This window comes from Canis aureus, chromosome X (assembly GCF_053574225.1).
Source record: "Canis aureus isolate CA01 chromosome X, VMU_Caureus_v.1.0, whole genome shotgun sequence".
Lineage (NCBI taxonomy): Eukaryota > Metazoa > Chordata > Mammalia > Carnivora > Canidae > Canis > Canis aureus.
In genome coordinates, this window is record NC_135649.1 from 22,477,480 (window position 1) to 22,494,750 (window position 17,271).

Consider the following 17,271-nt stretch of genomic DNA (forward strand, 5'->3'; position numbering starts at 1 on the left):
GGGCATTACTCTGGTGTGCCTTAAATGTGACTTCCTAGCTGATTCTTCCAGTTTAGACCGTATGGCTAAACACTTATGTCAACGTAAAACTCATACTTGCCAAGTTATAATAGAGCATGGTATGTATTTATAATTATGTTAATTTGAATTTCTGATACTTTTTCCAATGTTTTTGATCAGCCACAATACGGCTCTTATGTATTAAAGTGATAGCCTTACTCATTATCTACACTATTTTAAATGTAAAACTCTTCTAATTTCAGTTCCTGAAAGTACCTCAACTTCTGAATCCACTTCTGAGTAAGTTTAATTTTCATTTAGTGTATTTCTCTTTGATGGATTTTAGCACTGTTGCATTTTTAAATGTATCATTAATAGAAATGAAAAATATTAAAGTATTTTGTTTTTGTTTTTGTTTTTAAAGCCGCTTGTTGAAATAGATTCCTGCTCTATGGAGCTCGTGCAACCTGGTGCAAGACAAGTTGGAATTTCCTAAGTTCAAAGTTCTGAAGTGTTTTCTTACACAAAGGCAGTTTCCTAAGTTCAAACTTCTGAAGTGTTTTCTCACACGAAGGCGGTTAAACAGCCAAGTTCATGACACTAGCTCTGATTCAGCTCTTTTCAGCTTTCAGATGGCACTAGATTCTTATTCCACCTTATCTTTGTGTCAGGTTAACATATCTTAACATATGCTTTTTTCTCCAGTTGGCTCTCTCCAAAAATAACTTTTGTTGCTATGGTCTTTTTTTGCTTTGCCTAAAATAATTTGTGTTTTTCTCTGCTGTACTTGCCTTCAGAATATTGCATTCCAAATGATATGGCTATTCATTTTCTTTGTCTGTTTTGTCTGGTTTCTTAGTTAATTTCTTATAAGTCTTACATTTTTAGGTCAGATAGCTGTCTTTTTCCTCTTTCCTTGTCTGTCATTGTTCTATTTTTCATATTTTTCAGATGCAGAAGCAACACAGAAATTTCAAAAAATGTCCAGGATACTCCTGGTCAGTGTCCCCCTTCGATGGACACAACTGATGCCTGTTCTCTCTTTCCAAGGAATGTGAATTATTTGACTGTGAGACCTCCTCTAGATTGTGGCCTTAAGAAATCAGACCTTGGGGAGAGTCCCTTCCTTCATGACTGGCCTCCCATAAGGCTGATGCTAATTTGGCCAGAGATGACCTCAAGGCCCACCAAATTGAGCACAACTTCCCATTGGGGGCTTTGGTTCTTGATCTTATGCTTATGGGTTCGTTCTAACCAAGAAAGACCCATCAAATCAATGCTTCAACATCCAAGTTGAAGTTTAATCATTTTGGCTGCTGCCCTTTAATCCTTGTCTAGTATGCATGCAGTCCAAGGTATATAAAAACTGGTTTGTAAGGAACCAAGGTTACTTTCATGTTCTTGGAAACAAATTTCTAAAATTACAGTTCCAAAGTTATAGTTATTTGTACTGTCATTTAAAGTTTTATCCAGTATTAACCCTAGGAGTTTTCAGCAATACTAATATTCAATTTTTTTAAGTTTAATTTTATCTTGGTTTTACGTGGTTCTTTACCAGATTTATTGATGTGTGTTTTGTTATGTCCACTTTTATCTCTTCTCTTTAAAACTTTTGTTTTGTGTTTGTTTTGTTTTGTTAATAACTTCAAAATTCTTTAGAATTCTCTATAAATTTCTTGTAGCTACCTATTGATACCTTCTAGATTTGGTAATTATTCAGACCATTATGCATTATTACCATACTATCTTGGGATTATCATTCTCTTAGTAATTATCAGTTCAAAGACATAAAGAATTGGCAAAAAAACACTTCCTACAGACCTTAAAACAAATTTTAAAGTTATGTTTCTGTACATCTAATACATAATATCTTCTTAGCCATTAATGTAATTCCTTTGGATAAAGATAATATATTCATAAAATATTGGGACCAAAAAATGCACTTGTTTCTTGCCCATATATATATAGATGTATATTTTTTTTATTTTGGTGTTTGTTTATTTTGGTTACATTGAATATAGATTTGCTGAACAGTTTGATGTTATTACTTATTTTTTTAATAAAATTTGTATTGGTAAAGTGCCTCAGGAGTTATTCATGTGAAAGCTGTAGAACTTATCATATGAGTAGGAGCATTGCTTTGCTTCTTACACGGAAGCCTGATTACTTGGCCTGCAGATTGAGAGCTTTACTGTGTGCATCTTGCAGTTTTTCCTCTGGCACAGTTAAAAGATCACTATGTATATGTTTTACTAATTTCTTGAACTTTAGAGGCTGGCAAAGTCCCTTTGTGATCTTTAATAACAATTAAGGTGGTCAGGTTCTGAAGCGATTTGACTCAGCCATGAGTGTTTTTTTTTTTTCATCTTAACATGAAAACTTCTTGTATCTTGTACTTATAATTGTACTTTGAAATGGTCTTAGTCCCTTTGGGCTGCTATAACAGAGTGTCACAGACTAGGTATCTTATGAACAACAGAAATTTATTTCTCACAGTTCTGGAGGCTGGGAAGTCCATGATCAAGGCACTGGCAGATTCAGTGTCTAATGAGGACCCACTTCCTCATTCGTAGAAGGATATTGCTATATCCTCCTGGCAGAAGGGGTGAGAGTTCTTCTGGGGTCTCATGTACAAGGATACTAATCCCATTCATGAGGGCTCCACCCTCATGGTGCAGTTATCTCCCAAAAGCCACACCTCCTAATACCATCATATTGGAGATTAGTTTTCAACATATGAGTTCAAACATTCAGCCTATAGCAGAAACATATTAAAACCAGTTCCAATGACCAACTGTTACGTAGTCTACTTCTTGTAATTCAAAAAAGTTGAATCCATTAGTTTTAATTTTCCAGACTGTAAATGATTTTCCAAAATTTCCAAAAGTGTTGTTTCTTAGTAGTGTTTCTACTAGTACCTGTTTCTTAATAGTAGACTTAACAATATTCAAGTCTTTATTTCCATACCTGACCCCAGAATGTTTTTCCATCCACCATCTTTCTATCCACTTTTTTTTTACTTTTCAAAAATTGTGATGAAAATACATAACAGGGGCAGCCCGGGTGGCTCAGCGGTTTAGTGCCGCCTTCAGCCCAGGGCCTGATCCTGGAGACATGGGATCGAGTCCCGCGTCGGGCTCCCTGCATGGAGCCTGCTTCTCCCTCTGCCTGTGTCTCTGCCTTTCTCTCTCTCTCTCTCTCTCTCTCTCTCTGTCTGTCTCTCATGAATAAATAAATAATCTTTTAAAAAAAGAAAATACATAACATAAACTTTGCCATCGTAACCATTCTCAAGTGAAAAATTCAGCACTGATTAATTATACTAAGTTTTAAACTTTTGTCCAGATATAACTTCTTTGTGGTTTCAACATAAAGTATAATACTCTTAAAGTTCTATGTCCCTATAGCACCATTTCTTTTACTTTATTTGAATAAAACATTTCAAACACTAAACACTTGCTTATAGGCAGTTAGTTGAATTTTAATTGGTATAAATGAGTTTTAGCTTGACATTTTGATCCCATTACCCTCAGGCTCTTCTAAATAGTTCTTTCATTTGATTCAGAAATAGCCATCTCTTGTATGTGTGCTTTTTAAAAGGTTACTGCTGAATAAAGGTGTTATTGGCTCAGTTTTAATCCATCACCATTCTTAGAAAAATAACCTCTGAACTACAGAGACTTAGTCTCTTGCTCTTTTTTGTCAAACTGCCAAAACATCTCTTTGGGCCTCACTTACTTGTTCAGCAAATATTTATTGAGCACTTACTATGTGCCTAACACTATTCTAGGTGCTGGAAAAGCAGACTGAAATCTCTTCCCTGGTGGAGCTTACATTTCAGTGGTGGAAGACAAGACGATAAAAAAATAAGAAAATTAAATAGTATGTTAGATGATGATCAATGCTATGGAGAAAAATAAAGTGGGCAAGGAGGATGGTAAGTATGGGCTGGGGTTGGGAGGCTGCCATTTTAAATTTGGTAGTCATGTTAGTCCTCTGTGAGAAGAAGACATTGAGTAAAGACCTGAAGGAAGTGAGGAAGTGGGCCACTGGATTATCTATTGAAAGAGCATTCCAGGGATCCCTGGGTGGCGCAGCGGTTTGGCGCCTGCCTTTGGCCCAGGGCGCGATCCTGGAGACCCGGGATCGAGTCCCACATCGGGCTCCCGGTGCATGGAGCCTGCTTCTCCCTCTGCCTGTGTCTCTGCCTCTCTCTCTCTGTGACTATCATGAATAAATAAATAAAATCTTAAAAAAAGAAATCTCATAACCTCTTTAAAAAAAAAAAAAAAAAAGAAAAAAGAAAGAGCATCCAGAGAGAGAATAGCAAATGCAAAAAGTCCTGAAGGGAAAACTAGAACCCTCACACATTGCTGATGGGAATGTAAAATGGTTCAACAACTGTGGAAAACAGTTCAGCAGTTCATCAAGAAGTTAAAACAGAATTACCATATGACCCAGCAATTCTGCTCCCAAATATATATCCAAAAGAATAAAGCCAGGGACTCAGATACTCATATATGCATGTTCATAAAATGTTTAGAAACTACATAAAGATGGTTATATGACATTGTGAGTGTACTAAATTCCACTGAATTGTTCACTTTAAGATGGTTGACTTTTTAAATTTTGATTGTAAGGTATGTGAACCTCACCTCTACAAAAAAAAAAAAACCTTAAGCTTAGCAAATTAGGATGATGAAGGAAATCTTTTTAAACTAACCTAATAAAAATCAGCTAACATAATGATGAAAAGTAGAAAGAACAAGTCCTGAAGTAGGATCATACCTAGCTCAAGGGACAGCAACAAGACTGATGGGGCTACAGTGGAGTGGGGCTGGACAGGGGATTGTGTAGTAGGAGATGGGGCCTGCAGGTGATGTGGACCACGTAGTAAAGGGCCTTCTAGACAATTATAAGGGCTTGGCTTTCATTCAGAGATAGGAAGCCATAAGTGGATTCTGAATGGAGAAGTCTTTTCTATCTCAATGAAAAACAAAAATTCTTTTTTTTAAGTAGGCTTCATACCTATTGTGGACCCCAGTGCAGGACTTGAACTCAGGACCCTGAGATCAAGAGTCAGATGCTTAATCAACTGAGCCACCAGGCACCCCCACAAAAATTCTTTATTACAGTCTTAACAGGGTCACCCTAGCTGCTGTCTTGAGACTAAGCCACAAGGGACCAAGGACAGAATCAGGGAGATGAGCTAGGAAGCTGTTTAATAATCCAGTTGGGAGATAATAGAGGTTTCATTAGGATGGTGAGAGTGTAAGTGATAAGTGGCTCAAGTGAGGGTATATCCTGAAAGTTGAGCCAACAGAATTTGATGGTTTGGAGATGAAGTATGAGAGAAAAGGTGCTGTGGAGGACAGCGCAGTCATTAGCCCAAGCAACTGGAAAGATTATTGAGGTATAAATGATTAACTGAAATGGAGAATAGAGAAGACTGAAGGAAGAGTAGATTTGGGAAGGAAGATGAGGACTTTGATTTGGGACAGGTTTGCATTTGAGATGCCTAATATAACCTAGGAGGGGATTTCATAGACATCCTGATGTGTGAGTTTGGAGTTTAGAGGAGAGGTCCAAGCTGTCAGTAACCTTTAAATTTATTAAAGAGTCACAAGACTATGAGATCACCAAGGAATAGAACAGGGATAGAGAAAGGACAAGGTCCACAGACTGAGCTCCAGGGCATTCCAACAGTAAGAGGTTAGAGAGATGAGAGGGAATCAGCAGAGGAGACTGAGGAGTGGCTGGTAATGTGAGATGAATGCTGGGGGAGTGACAGTGTCCTTGATCTCGGACGCCCTATTTGTACAAGTGGGCACTAAGTTGTTCTAGAGCTCTTGGATTCTGTGATGCTAATTTGGTTATATCTAAACATCACTTACAAATTGTTCTTAGGAGGAAGTGAGTTCAGAATGCCACCTACCACCATCCCCAATAGCATAAACAGAAAGTCTTTCAACATTGAGATTGAAATACCCCGATTACTCCTAGGCATAGTTAAATTCCTACATGGGATCTTGTAAAAGTAACACTCTTCCACTTGTCCAAAAGAAAGTATCTAGATCTGGAATGAATATCCATAATTTATGAGTGGTTTGTAACCTAAAGGTACCATGGTCAAATAAATGTAGGAAATACTGGGTTACATTTGCATAGTTTAATATGGGATTGTTCATGCTACATGTGTCTGTGCTTCTCTAGAAGAATTTAGTAAGCACTTATTGGACCTTGGAATTTCACTCACACACACACACACACACACTCTTAATAACTTCTAAATATTAATCTTCATAAGATACAGTGTGGAGAATACTAACCTAGATTAATTATTGTCAGATTTTCTGAATTGAAAAAAAATAGTTGAATGAAGGGATTGACTAAGATGAACTTCTAGACATTTCATTCATGTTCGTGAATCATTTGTAAGGTGGCAGATGTAACTGAAGACTAGCAATATCCATTTTCATAGTCTTAGAAATTATATCAGGAGAAAATTGTATGCTCCTTATGATGTTTATAAAATCTAAGAAATAGGGCAGCCCAGGTGGCTCAGCAGTTTAGCGCTGTCTTCAGTCCAGGGCACGATCCTGGAGACCCGAGATCTAGTCCCATGTCGGGCTCCCTGCATGGAGCCTGCTTCTCCCTCTGCCTGTGCCTCTGCCTCTGTGTGTGTGTGTCTCATGAGTAAATAAATAAAATCTTTTTAAAAATTCTAAGAAATACATTAATGGAACAGACCAGTAATTTGTGTTGAAGGGGATCGTCATTTTACATCATTTCAAACTCCAGAAGCTGGGATCCCTGGGTGGCACAGCGGTTTAGCGCCTGTCTTTGGCCCAGGGCGTGATCCTGGAGACCCGGGATCGAATCCCACATTGGGCTCCCGGTGCATGGAGCCTGCTTCTCCCTCTGCCTGTGTCTCTGCCTCTCTCTCTCTCTCTCTCTCTCTCTCTCTCTGTGACTATCATAAATAAATAAAAATTAAAAAAAAATTCAAACTCCAGAAGCTTCAGACTCTTACCGTAATAATGTCTAGCTTCTCTCCATAACTTAATATGCTTAGCTTATCAATCTACTTGCCTACTTTTCTTGAAACCATTACTATTTTCAGCCTATTATTATATATTAAGGAGTTTCTTCCACTGTAAAGTTTACTTCCTGCTTATACACTTCAAGAGATCTTCCTTGATACTAAGATTATGAGTTTCAATACCCAACTCCAGAGTAAACCCTCCCTGTACCTTAAAAGGAGCAGTGTGTTGCAGTGGCTAGGAAACCAGGCTCTGCAGCAGACTGCCTGGGTAGATGGAGTTCCTACCCTACCAATAACTAAATATGTGTGACTTTGAGCTCTGTGCCTCAGTTTCTTCATTTGTAAACTGCAAACGACAGTACAAACTCATAAGGCTAAGGGAATTAAGTGACTACATACATGTGTATAGCACTTGGAACAGTGGTTGGCACACAAGAATATAAATCACCGTTGTTACCATTGTTGTTAGCTTATTACCACCCTTCCTGATTTTATTTTTGTTTTCATTTTATTCAGATAGAATAAACTTCTAAACTTCACCTAATTTTTCTTTTATTTATTAATTCATTTATTTAATTTGTAGAGAATATGTGCAACAGTGGGGAGAGGGACATGGGAGAGGGAATCCCAAGCACACTCCCTACTGAGTTTGGAAACTGTGCTGGAGCTCAGTCTCATGACCCGAGCTGAAATCAAGAGTCAGATGCTTGGGGAACCTGTGTTGCTCAGTGGTTGAGGATCTGCCTTTGGCTCAGGTTGTGATGCTGGGGTCCTGGGATTGAAGCCCACATCAGACTCCCCGCAGGGAGCCTGCTTCTCCCTCTCCCTCTGCCTATGTCTCTGCCTTTCTGTCTCTGTCTCTTATGAATAAATAAGTAAAATCTTTAAAAAAAAAAAAAGATGCTTAACAGAACCACCCAGGTGCCCCCACCCTGTTTTTCATTATGACCTTCCTACAATCATTTTTGGTAATTTTCTTTACCTAATCCAGTGTGTCTTTCTTGAAAGTCATTGGTGAAACACATAGTACTAAAATTCAGCATGCCATTAGATTTTTAGTGTCTCAAGCTCACCAGACTTCTATATATATGGAATGTCTATGAATGCTCCTAGGTTGAATCCAAACTGCCTTTTTAAATAGTATTAAGGTATTTTCCCTAAATTATACTTTCCCTAAATTATACCCTTGACCACACCATGGTTCACCTCACACTCAAACTCCCCTCACTTCTCTCATTTTGAGATCAGCAGCCTCACTCCTGTCACTTTGCTATTAGACCACCTGGAAAAGCTTGCTGTCATCAACAAACTCAGAAGCTAAGGTGTATCTCTTCTACTGTTTTTAATCCTTCATGCTGAAAAATACCTATTTATCCATACCACTGTGATACATGATGGTATACATGGAGTTAAGCCTTGAAATAAGACAGTCCTAGGTTTACATCCTGGTTTTGTGTCTAGCCAGTTGTGTAGCCTCAAATAAACTACCTCAAGCCTCAGCTTTCTCATCAGTGAAAGGTATGTAATGACAGTTTCCTCATAAATTTGCTGTAACAAGTAGAGTGAGTGAGTGCATGTGTAAGATTTGGCACTGGCTTGACAAAAAGGCATTCAACAAATGCTTCTCCCACTACTACCACTCATGTTAGTGCTTTTCCTGCAACTGCTACTGCTGTTATTGCTTTCGTTGCTGTTACTACTATTACCATTGCTCAGAGGAGACCCTGGAAGCTACTCCTCAGTGGAATCTTCTCCTTGACAGTTTTAGTGGCAGTCCATCAGCCCTGTGGTTATCTGTAACTTTGTATTCCAGTTCCCAGGTCTTGCAATACATACATTCCTCAGAACTGCTGGGTGGATGATGTTCCACCACAGAGCTTCAATTACATGTGGTATAATTCTTTAACTTTGGAAATGAGTGTAGTTCTGTCCATAGGCTATGAAACAGCACTGTCTTGTTGAAAATTAGTATAGAATCCAATCTGCTTTGGAGGAAAATTTGTCTTTTGCACTTAGAGAGTCCTTTCCTTGCAGGAGGCTTTTTAGTAATTATTACCAGGAATTCATTTCCAGGAATCTTGGCTACTTATTCAATACTATTGATTCTGTGGAAAAGCTTAATTGTAAACACCAGCAGTAAAGTGGCCTTTTTAAAAATTTATTTATTTATTCATGAGAGACAGGCAGAGACATAAGCAGAAGGAGAAGCAGGCTCCCCACACGGAGCCTGATGTGGGACTCGAATCTGGGACCCCAGGATCACACCCTGAGCCGAAGGCAGATGCTCAACCACTGAGCTACCCAGGCATCCCAGCCTTTCTTTTTTAAAATGATAAAGAAGTTCCCTTTTTTCAGAGGTTAAGGATATTGTTACTCAGTCTTGTAATTGTTCCACTTGCACCTTATCTCCTTCCTCCTTCTCCATCTTCAGTAGATGTAACCTGACTAGATTAATTATAACATAGAAGGAACATTTTAAGTTGTACAAGTTTCTTGATAAAATGGTGAGAATAGAATGGGATAATTCTATCTAGCAAGTCTTGAGAGCCTCAGAGCATAAGAATTCCTTTTTTTTTTTAATTAATTGGGGGCGCCCGAGTGGCTCGATGGTTGAGTGTCTGCCTTCAGCTCAGATGGTGATCCTGGGATCCTGGGATCGAGCCTGATGTCAGGCTCAATCTCACAACCCCGAGATCATGACCTGAGCTGGAACCAAGAGTCGGACACCCAACCGACTGAGACACCCAGGCACCCCTGGAGAATAAGAATTCTTGAGTGAATCAGTAAATACCTCAAGCTTAGAAAACTAGGCTGTTTAACCAATTGTCTCTTATGGATTAAATCGGATGTCCTAAAGACCACAATGTGAAGTGATTTTAAAAGTTTATTTAGTTCTTTTGGTGACTTTCTTTTTTTTAAGATTTTATTTATTTATTCACTAGAACACACAGAGGGGAGAAAGAGAGAGAGGCAGAGACACAGGCAGAGGGAGAAGCAAGCTCCACGCAGGGAGCCTGACGTGGGACTCGATCCCGTGTCTCCAGGATCTTGCCCTGGGCTGAAGGCGGCGCTAAACCTCCCAGCCACCGGGGCTGCCCTTTTGGTGACTTTCAAGTGGCTTTGTGGTCAAATTACTTCAGTTATGAATAATTTAAAAGAAGAATATATTCAATGCAGCTTTATTTTCAAAACCGAATAATCAGGAAAAATCTGAGTGGTCTTCCATTTTCATTTCTTCCCAGTGCTCTTTATATCAGAGGAATTGAATAAGTATAATATACAAACTTTTTTCCATGAACTACATTTTCCATGTGTTATCTTAGTTAAATCTTTAAAAAAGTCTTGTAAAGATGATTTTCAATCCCGTTTTACAGATGAGCAAACTGAGTTAACTTGTAATTCTGAAAATAGTATCAGGATGTCCTGACTTGTTCACATTACAGAAACATTATCCTCAGGATCCCTGGGTGGCTCAGTGGTTTGGCGCCTGCTTTTGGCTCGTTGCGTGATCCTGGAGTCTCGGGATTGAGTCCCACGTCGGGCTCCCTGCATGGAGCCTGCTTCTCCCTCTGCCTGTGTCTCTGCCTCTCCGTGTCTCTCATGAATAAATAAAATCTTAAGAAAAAAAGAAACATTATCCTCCCTGCCCCGGTTTTCATACAATCTGAGCATTTTCATTAATGAAAGTTATGGGCAAAAAAAAAAAAAAAAAGAAAGTTATGGGCAATTTCAAAAGTGACTTCGGATCTATAGAAAAGAAACCTTATTAGGAGGCCTAAAACTGCATTATCTTCATAGGTGGTGGAAAATACATAAGGACATTGAAAAAAAAGCTAATGCATGATCACATTGTTTGTTAATAGGAATGGAAAACTGGAAAGAATCTTAGAGGTCATGTCTTCCCATCTCAAATGGTGCAAGAAGCTCTTTAAAATACCTCTTTTGATGGGATGCCTAAGTGGTTTAGTGCGTTAGTGCCTGCCTTCGGCCCAGGGCGTGATCCTGGAGTCCCAGGATTGAGTCCCACATCCAGCTCCCTGCATGGAGCCTGCTTCTCCCTCTGCCTCTCTCTCTCTCTCTCTCTCTCTCTCTCTCTCTCTCTCTCTCTCTCTCTCCTCATCCCTCATGAATAAATAAATAAAATCTTTAAATAAAATAAAATACCTCTTTTGAAAACTGTTCCGTTTGTTAGAGCCAGACCATTCCTAGACTTTCCATCTCCCTCTCTGGCCCTCCCTTCCTAGAAGGACAGTTGGATCCTCAATTGCCTAGTTTGTCCCTGCCCCCAAGTTCTGGGCCTGTACCTGAGCTGAGCTAATGGTGATTAAACCCATTCAAGACCTGGCATCTAGCATCAACTCCCACCTCATCTACCACTTAGTCCTAAATGCAGCAAGAGTAGAGCTCTTAGTCCCAGGGCCAGGAGCACATCCTCCTCCTCTCAAGCTTAAGAGAAATAGAGAAGAATAAGAGAGATTAGCATCATGACTCTAGCTCTGCAGCTAGATCTTAGTCAAACCTTGCTCTAATACTGGGCAGCATTGTGACCCTGGGCAAGCTACTTTGACCATTCCGTACCTCAGAGGTTATTGTGAGGATTACACATTATAGTCCATGTTAAACATATCAGAGTACTTAGTGCATAGTAAACAATGTCGGTTGCCATTAATAATTGCCATTATTAATAATTGCCATTAATAAATGCCATCCCTGGGTGGCTTAGCGGTTTAGTGCCTGCCTTCGGCCCAGGGCATGATCCTGGAGTCCCAGGATCAAGTCCCACATCGGGCTCCCTGCATTGGAGCCTGCTTCTCCCTCTGCCTGTGTCTGTCTGTCTCTCTCTGTCTTTCATGAATAAATGAATAAAAATATTTTTTAAATTGCCATTATTTCAGTTGGAGGAAAAGAGGTTGGAAACTAGGCCAGATCTGATATTCTTCCCACATAATGATCTCCGTAGAAGGATAGGCAAAATCACAATATCTGGGATGCATCCTCTTTATCCCAAAACATTGGGATTTCCGCCTGGGATTGGTGGGTAAGGATCAGGTCGGTCAGATTTCTTACCCATGCTTTTACCTGATGCTTCCTCCAGTACTTTAAGATCAAATGCAAAGGGTCCTAATACTTACTTTATCACCAGGGAAGGGACTAAGTATCAACTAGAGTCAGCTCAGGTCATGAGATCCATTTCTCAGTCTATTTCAACTGGCATAGAGGAATATTCTTGTGCCCACGATGGTACCTCCTAAGATTCTCAGGGCTCCTTACCTACCCAGCCTCATAATCTATTTCCCTGGGAAGGTGAGGTGCTTCTCAATGTCTCCTCTTCCTCCTTGATGCTGCTAGTAGTTCCTACCAGGGTCCACAGATTTCCCTTAGGAGAGATGAGCCCCAGTGATTTGGTAGAGGTAGCTTCTAAAAGTAACACTTAACATGAGATCTCCCTTCTTAACAAATTTTAGGTGTTCTTACCACACACACACACACACAGGACACAAACTTTTGGAGGTGATGGATATGTTTATTATCTTGATTGTGGTCATGATCTTATGGGTATATGCCTATATCCAAACTCATCAAACTGTATAAACAAGTTCAGCTTTTATATATTAATTATATCTCAATAAAGCTATTTTTTTTAAATTAGTAACCCTTCTAGTTTCAGGTGTCTAAGTGCCCAGACTTGGACCAGGATTAGCTCCTTCTGTACGGGCTTCCAACCCAGGAAATGGTCAGTACCAGTCAGAAAAACTCCTACTGGTAAACACTTTCCAAACTTCACTAATTTTAACCAGCAGAGGGCACACAGCAGACGTGCAAATCTCTATTTGATCTGTGCAAGATCTGTGTCTTGCATTGAGTGGTCCTCACAGCATAGAGGTGTTTATACTTGGATTAGTTCTTCAGTTGTCTCAGAGTGAAAAGGCTCTTGCCTAGTAATTTCAGACAAACATCCTGAGGACATTTGGTATGACTGAATATTTTCATCTATCCTAAGAGGATCCTGAAAGGATCTGCCTCACCAGAGTTTTGAAGCTCTGGCTTGGGAAAGGTAGTTTCTGATTTGAGAGTTGATCAGAAAGCCTGGGGACACCCACCTACCCACACACAGAGAGAAAACTTGCCAGAGAGAAGAGACCTGGAGACATGTGAGAATCAACCATGGACATTTTAAAAATACAAATTCCTGAGCCCTGCCCCCAGATCTGGTAGATCAGAGTGTCTGGGGCTAGTGTCCCAGGAATCTGTACTCTAACAGGTTGCCAACTGATTTCATGTGGTTGGTTATGAGCCAGTGTTTAGGAGCCACTAATCTAGGGGAATTTCTGGGCCTGCTATCTGAGTCCTGCTGCCCCAGTGCCAGTTGTTAGGGTCCTGGATATTTAAAGGGACTTGGAGTCAAGACAAGATTTGAAACCAGTGGAGCCTAGGCCAGCCCTTCCAGAGGAAGCAAAGCCTCTCCCAGTGAGGAGAATGAGGGATGGTGAGTGGAGGAGAGCCTATAAGTTAAGACAGTGACTGTCCCCTCAGGTATTACAAGAGGATAATCATTTACCTCTTCTGCATCTGCCACTCATAGTGGCTAGAAAAGCTGAGCCCTGCTATCCAGAGAGCTCTCAGCATATTTCTACACCCTCCATCCCCACCCTGCACTCAGGATGGGCTGGAGTAGTTTCACTCGAGGGGTGGGCTGCTCCAGCTCCTCTGGGCTGGGTATCCCTCCCAGGTACTGCTATAGGTGGTGGTGCTCAGAGCAGCATCTGGTCTTGGGCTTTCTGGCTGAAGGATCCTGCTAATATAGTTCTCAGCCTCATTGAGCTTCGCCAGAGCAGGTCATCAGACTGAATCTGGAGGCCTGAGAAAATGTACAGACACTAGAGGGTGGCTAGTTCTGGGGGGAGGGGAAGTGACAATATTCTACAGCCCCAAAGGCTGAGCAGCAAAATCCAGCTGTCTTTGTGGTTCTCAGCTATTGTCCACAGCAGGGATATCTTGGGACTCCTTTGGCTCAGAACTGACAATTTTGTCAACCACTTGGGCATCTTGCAGAGACCTGGTCAAGGGCAGCCCATTCAAGGAGGAATGTTCCCATTCTGGACTCCTGGATAATGACCTGCTTGCCAAACCCTTATGGGTCAGGGGGACTGGCTGGAGTGAACCTGCAATCCCTGCAAGGGTTCTGGAGCTTGGAACTAGCTAGAAAAGTCATATAATATCATCGAAGGAGCCTAGACTTGAAGTATAAAAGATCTTGCCTCACCATGTACTATATTGGACAAGTCACTAAATCTGTCAGCACATCTATATTCATATAAGTAAAATGGAAATCATCCCCACTTCCTAGGGTTGAGGGAGCATTAAGTGAGCTAGTAAAGGAATGTAGTGTTTTAGCAAGGGCCCGGCATGTAACAGGCATTCAAATGTTAGTTATTTCTCTGGGTCCTATCTCTTAAACAGGTGAAGACTCAAGGGCATAGTCCGAAAAGTGAAGAGGAGCTGTAGAGGAAACATACTGGCCATCTCGGATCACTCCAGACACATAGTGAGGCTGAATGAGAGGCCTGGGGGCACCTCACTTCACTTTATATTCCCTGCTCCTCACCACCCTCACAGCAACAAGAGTATCATGGTTCTCTGGCCTCCTGAGTCCCCTTCCTCTGGTTGCATTCTGGGAACAGCCCATTCCCAAATCCTTTTGCTCAATCTGATGGAGGGCTGAGTGCCACTGTGCCACCCTGCTGATGCCAGCAGAAAGTTCTAGGGCTGGGAGAGTGGGACCCAGAAATTCTCAGGATTCCAAGACTTCTTGACTATTCCCAGGCACCTGAGGGAAAGCAGTGTTATTACTGCAGGAAAGGACAGGATCACAAAGGTGAGGCTCAGAGGACTGGTGAGTGCCTGCTAGTCACAGCAAAATTACCAGAGTCTTGGCAGGACCAAAAGATGACAGACTTGGGGAAGTTGAGAGTCTGGTTTTTAAGATGGGGACCAGCTAGCATGGAAATGACAGCCATGAGGTCCACACTCAGGAATCATCCAGGAAGACTGTTTGTTCCTCTCAGAGGAGCTATGAAAAGTAGAAGAGTTTTCCCTCTTGCTGGTCAGCAAGCTTGCTGAATCTTTCCAAAGGTTACCGAGTCTAGATGATGCTAAAACCTTCTTCTGGCTTCCCACTGTGCTTAAATAAAATCCCAACCCAAAAGGCCTGGCCTTACCTACTTCTCAGCCTCACCCCGTTATTTTCCCCCTTGCTCTCACTAGCCTCCTCTCTGTTCTTCAGATGCACTGACCTCACTTACATCTCAGGGCCTTGGCATTTGCTGTTTCCTCTGTTTGTGGTCCTTTCTGACCTCATCCCTGGTTGCTCTTCTTCATTCAGGTCTCCACTCAAACGTTATCTCCTCAGGGGAACCTTCTGTGTTCACTTTATCTAATATGTTGCCCTCCCCCACCTCCCTCACTTTCTATCCATTTACCCTGTTTTATGGCCCTCAGAGTCCTTATTACTCTCAAATTCTCTCATTATGCATCTCGTTTCTTGTTTAATGTCTATCTCCTTTATGAGAGCGGTATTTTATATTGTTCACCTGCATATCCCCAGGACTTAGCACAGTGGCTCCTAGTAGATGCTCAGTAAATGTTTGTTGAATGCCTAAAAGGTATCAGAGGCAATTTGGGTCTAGAAGAGGCAATCCTGATTAGAAGACCTGGAATGTTGTTCTCTTGACCTTGTTACAGCAGAGAAGTTTCCTGACCAAGACCAGAACTTGGACTGAAATGTACCCATTAGAATGGACCAGTGTACCTGCGGCCACTGTGAGATGGCCCAGCCCTGCAGCCAGGTCAAGAGCCAAAAGACACCACAACAGCAGGTCCTGTCCTGGGTAAGGAGTCAGCATGAAGTCTGAGACAAGGCCCAAGGTTTTTCTGTTGGGAAGAAGCATAGCAGCAGGGGTTTCAGCAGGCAGCTCACCATCAGACAACAGGTGCCCAGGCCCTCAGGTGAGATTCAGGGGCGGGGCATTGGTGGGGACAACCAGTAAGAAAACATAGCCCTAACTGAGATAGTAGTCAGGCTCCAAAGACAGATCCAGGCAGAAGCCAAGTAATGAAAACCAGACTGGGGGCTGGGACTTGGCCTGAAGTCAAGTGAAGGGTAGGATGGGGAGGTGATGGGGAGTTAGCCAGTTCTGGATGAAGAGGGTTGTAGGGACAACTAGGCAGGACCAGACAGGCTACTTGTTTGGGTGGGAAGTGCATCTGCTATGTATTATCTCTCGCTGGGGTGGCGGGGATGACAGGGGACATTCACTTACCAGAGGAAGGTGCTCAGGGCTGTCTGCCTGGGACCCTCTTTCCCTGGGCTCCTGACAGGAGAACTGCCTTAAGGAGCACCCCGAAACAAATCTATCTGGGGCTATTGTAGCTACGTCTTTATAGCCGCTCTTAGTGACTTTAACAATCAGACAGGGGGCTTTCACATCCATAGGAACAGACATTTAAAAAATACCTGCAGGACTCCTGCTGGAGAGCCACCAGAAACTCCCACTGACTCAAAGAGCAACAAACCATCCAGCCTCTTGTGTCAGCGTCCCCAACCTCAGCTCCCCACTAGGGCTGCTCAGCTCTAGTCCTTTCACTCAACCCCCAAGGTCATTCCAGCCTCCCTACGTTGGCCCATTCCCCTCACTTTACCAATCCAAATGTAACATTTTATTCAACACACAAAATAAAGTCAGTTATTTTTCAGGGGCTCCTCCCTGATGTCCAGTACATAACACTCTCAATTCCCACAGCACAGCCTCCAACGTGATGATGTTGTTGTCTAATTTTTGCTTGCAAGTAGTTTCAGTGCGTACATTGTTTCCACTTCTTTGAACATAGGGAGCAAATCCTCCTCTTGCTATGTTTCCTCCCTAGCACCTGGGATCTGGGAGCATAATAGATTGTTGACTTGAGCCCTGCCCTCTTCAAGAAAGGGTAGGAAGAAAAGACCACTCCGGGTGTCAGAGACTGCATGATGAAACATGGGAAGCAGGATTTCGCTACTTTGCAAGCAACTGGGCCCCTTGGGCAACCTATACTTTTTATTTTTAAATTCTGGGAAATAAGGAGAGAGCCACTTACTCTCAACCTCCAGAGAACCTAGGAAATATTTATGAGTCAACATCTCCTTTAAAGGTTTCTCTATCTACCTCCATTGGCACCCTAGAAAAACATAT

General features: G+C 41.7%; 1 protein-coding gene across 10 annotated transcripts in view; it reads left to right on the forward strand.

Annotated features, from left to right (window-relative positions):
* The window catches only part of ZNF280C (zinc finger protein 280C), an 80,069-nt gene extending 63,271 nt beyond the window's left edge, over positions 1-16,798 (forward strand). For 5 of the 10 annotated variants that reach the window (XR_013374928.1, XR_013374922.1, XR_013374926.1 and 2 more), the window contains 5 exons: positions 1-119; positions 264-300; positions 3,791-3,937; positions 12,708-12,779; positions 14,507-16,798. Coding sequence is in view for 2 of the 10 variants with exons in the window: in XM_077888983.1 (XP_077745109.1) it covers positions 1-119; positions 264-300; positions 3,791-3,920 (286 nt within the window). In the remaining 8 variants the exon portion in view is untranslated. Of the gene's footprint in view, positions 120-263; positions 301-424; positions 2,080-3,790; positions 3,938-12,707; positions 12,780-14,506 lie in introns of those variants that run through there. The other 5 variants (XR_013374924.1, XR_013374923.1, XR_013374925.1 and 2 more) reach the window with 5 other exon arrangements.
* The last annotated feature ends 473 nt before the right edge of the window (positions 16,799-17,271 follow it).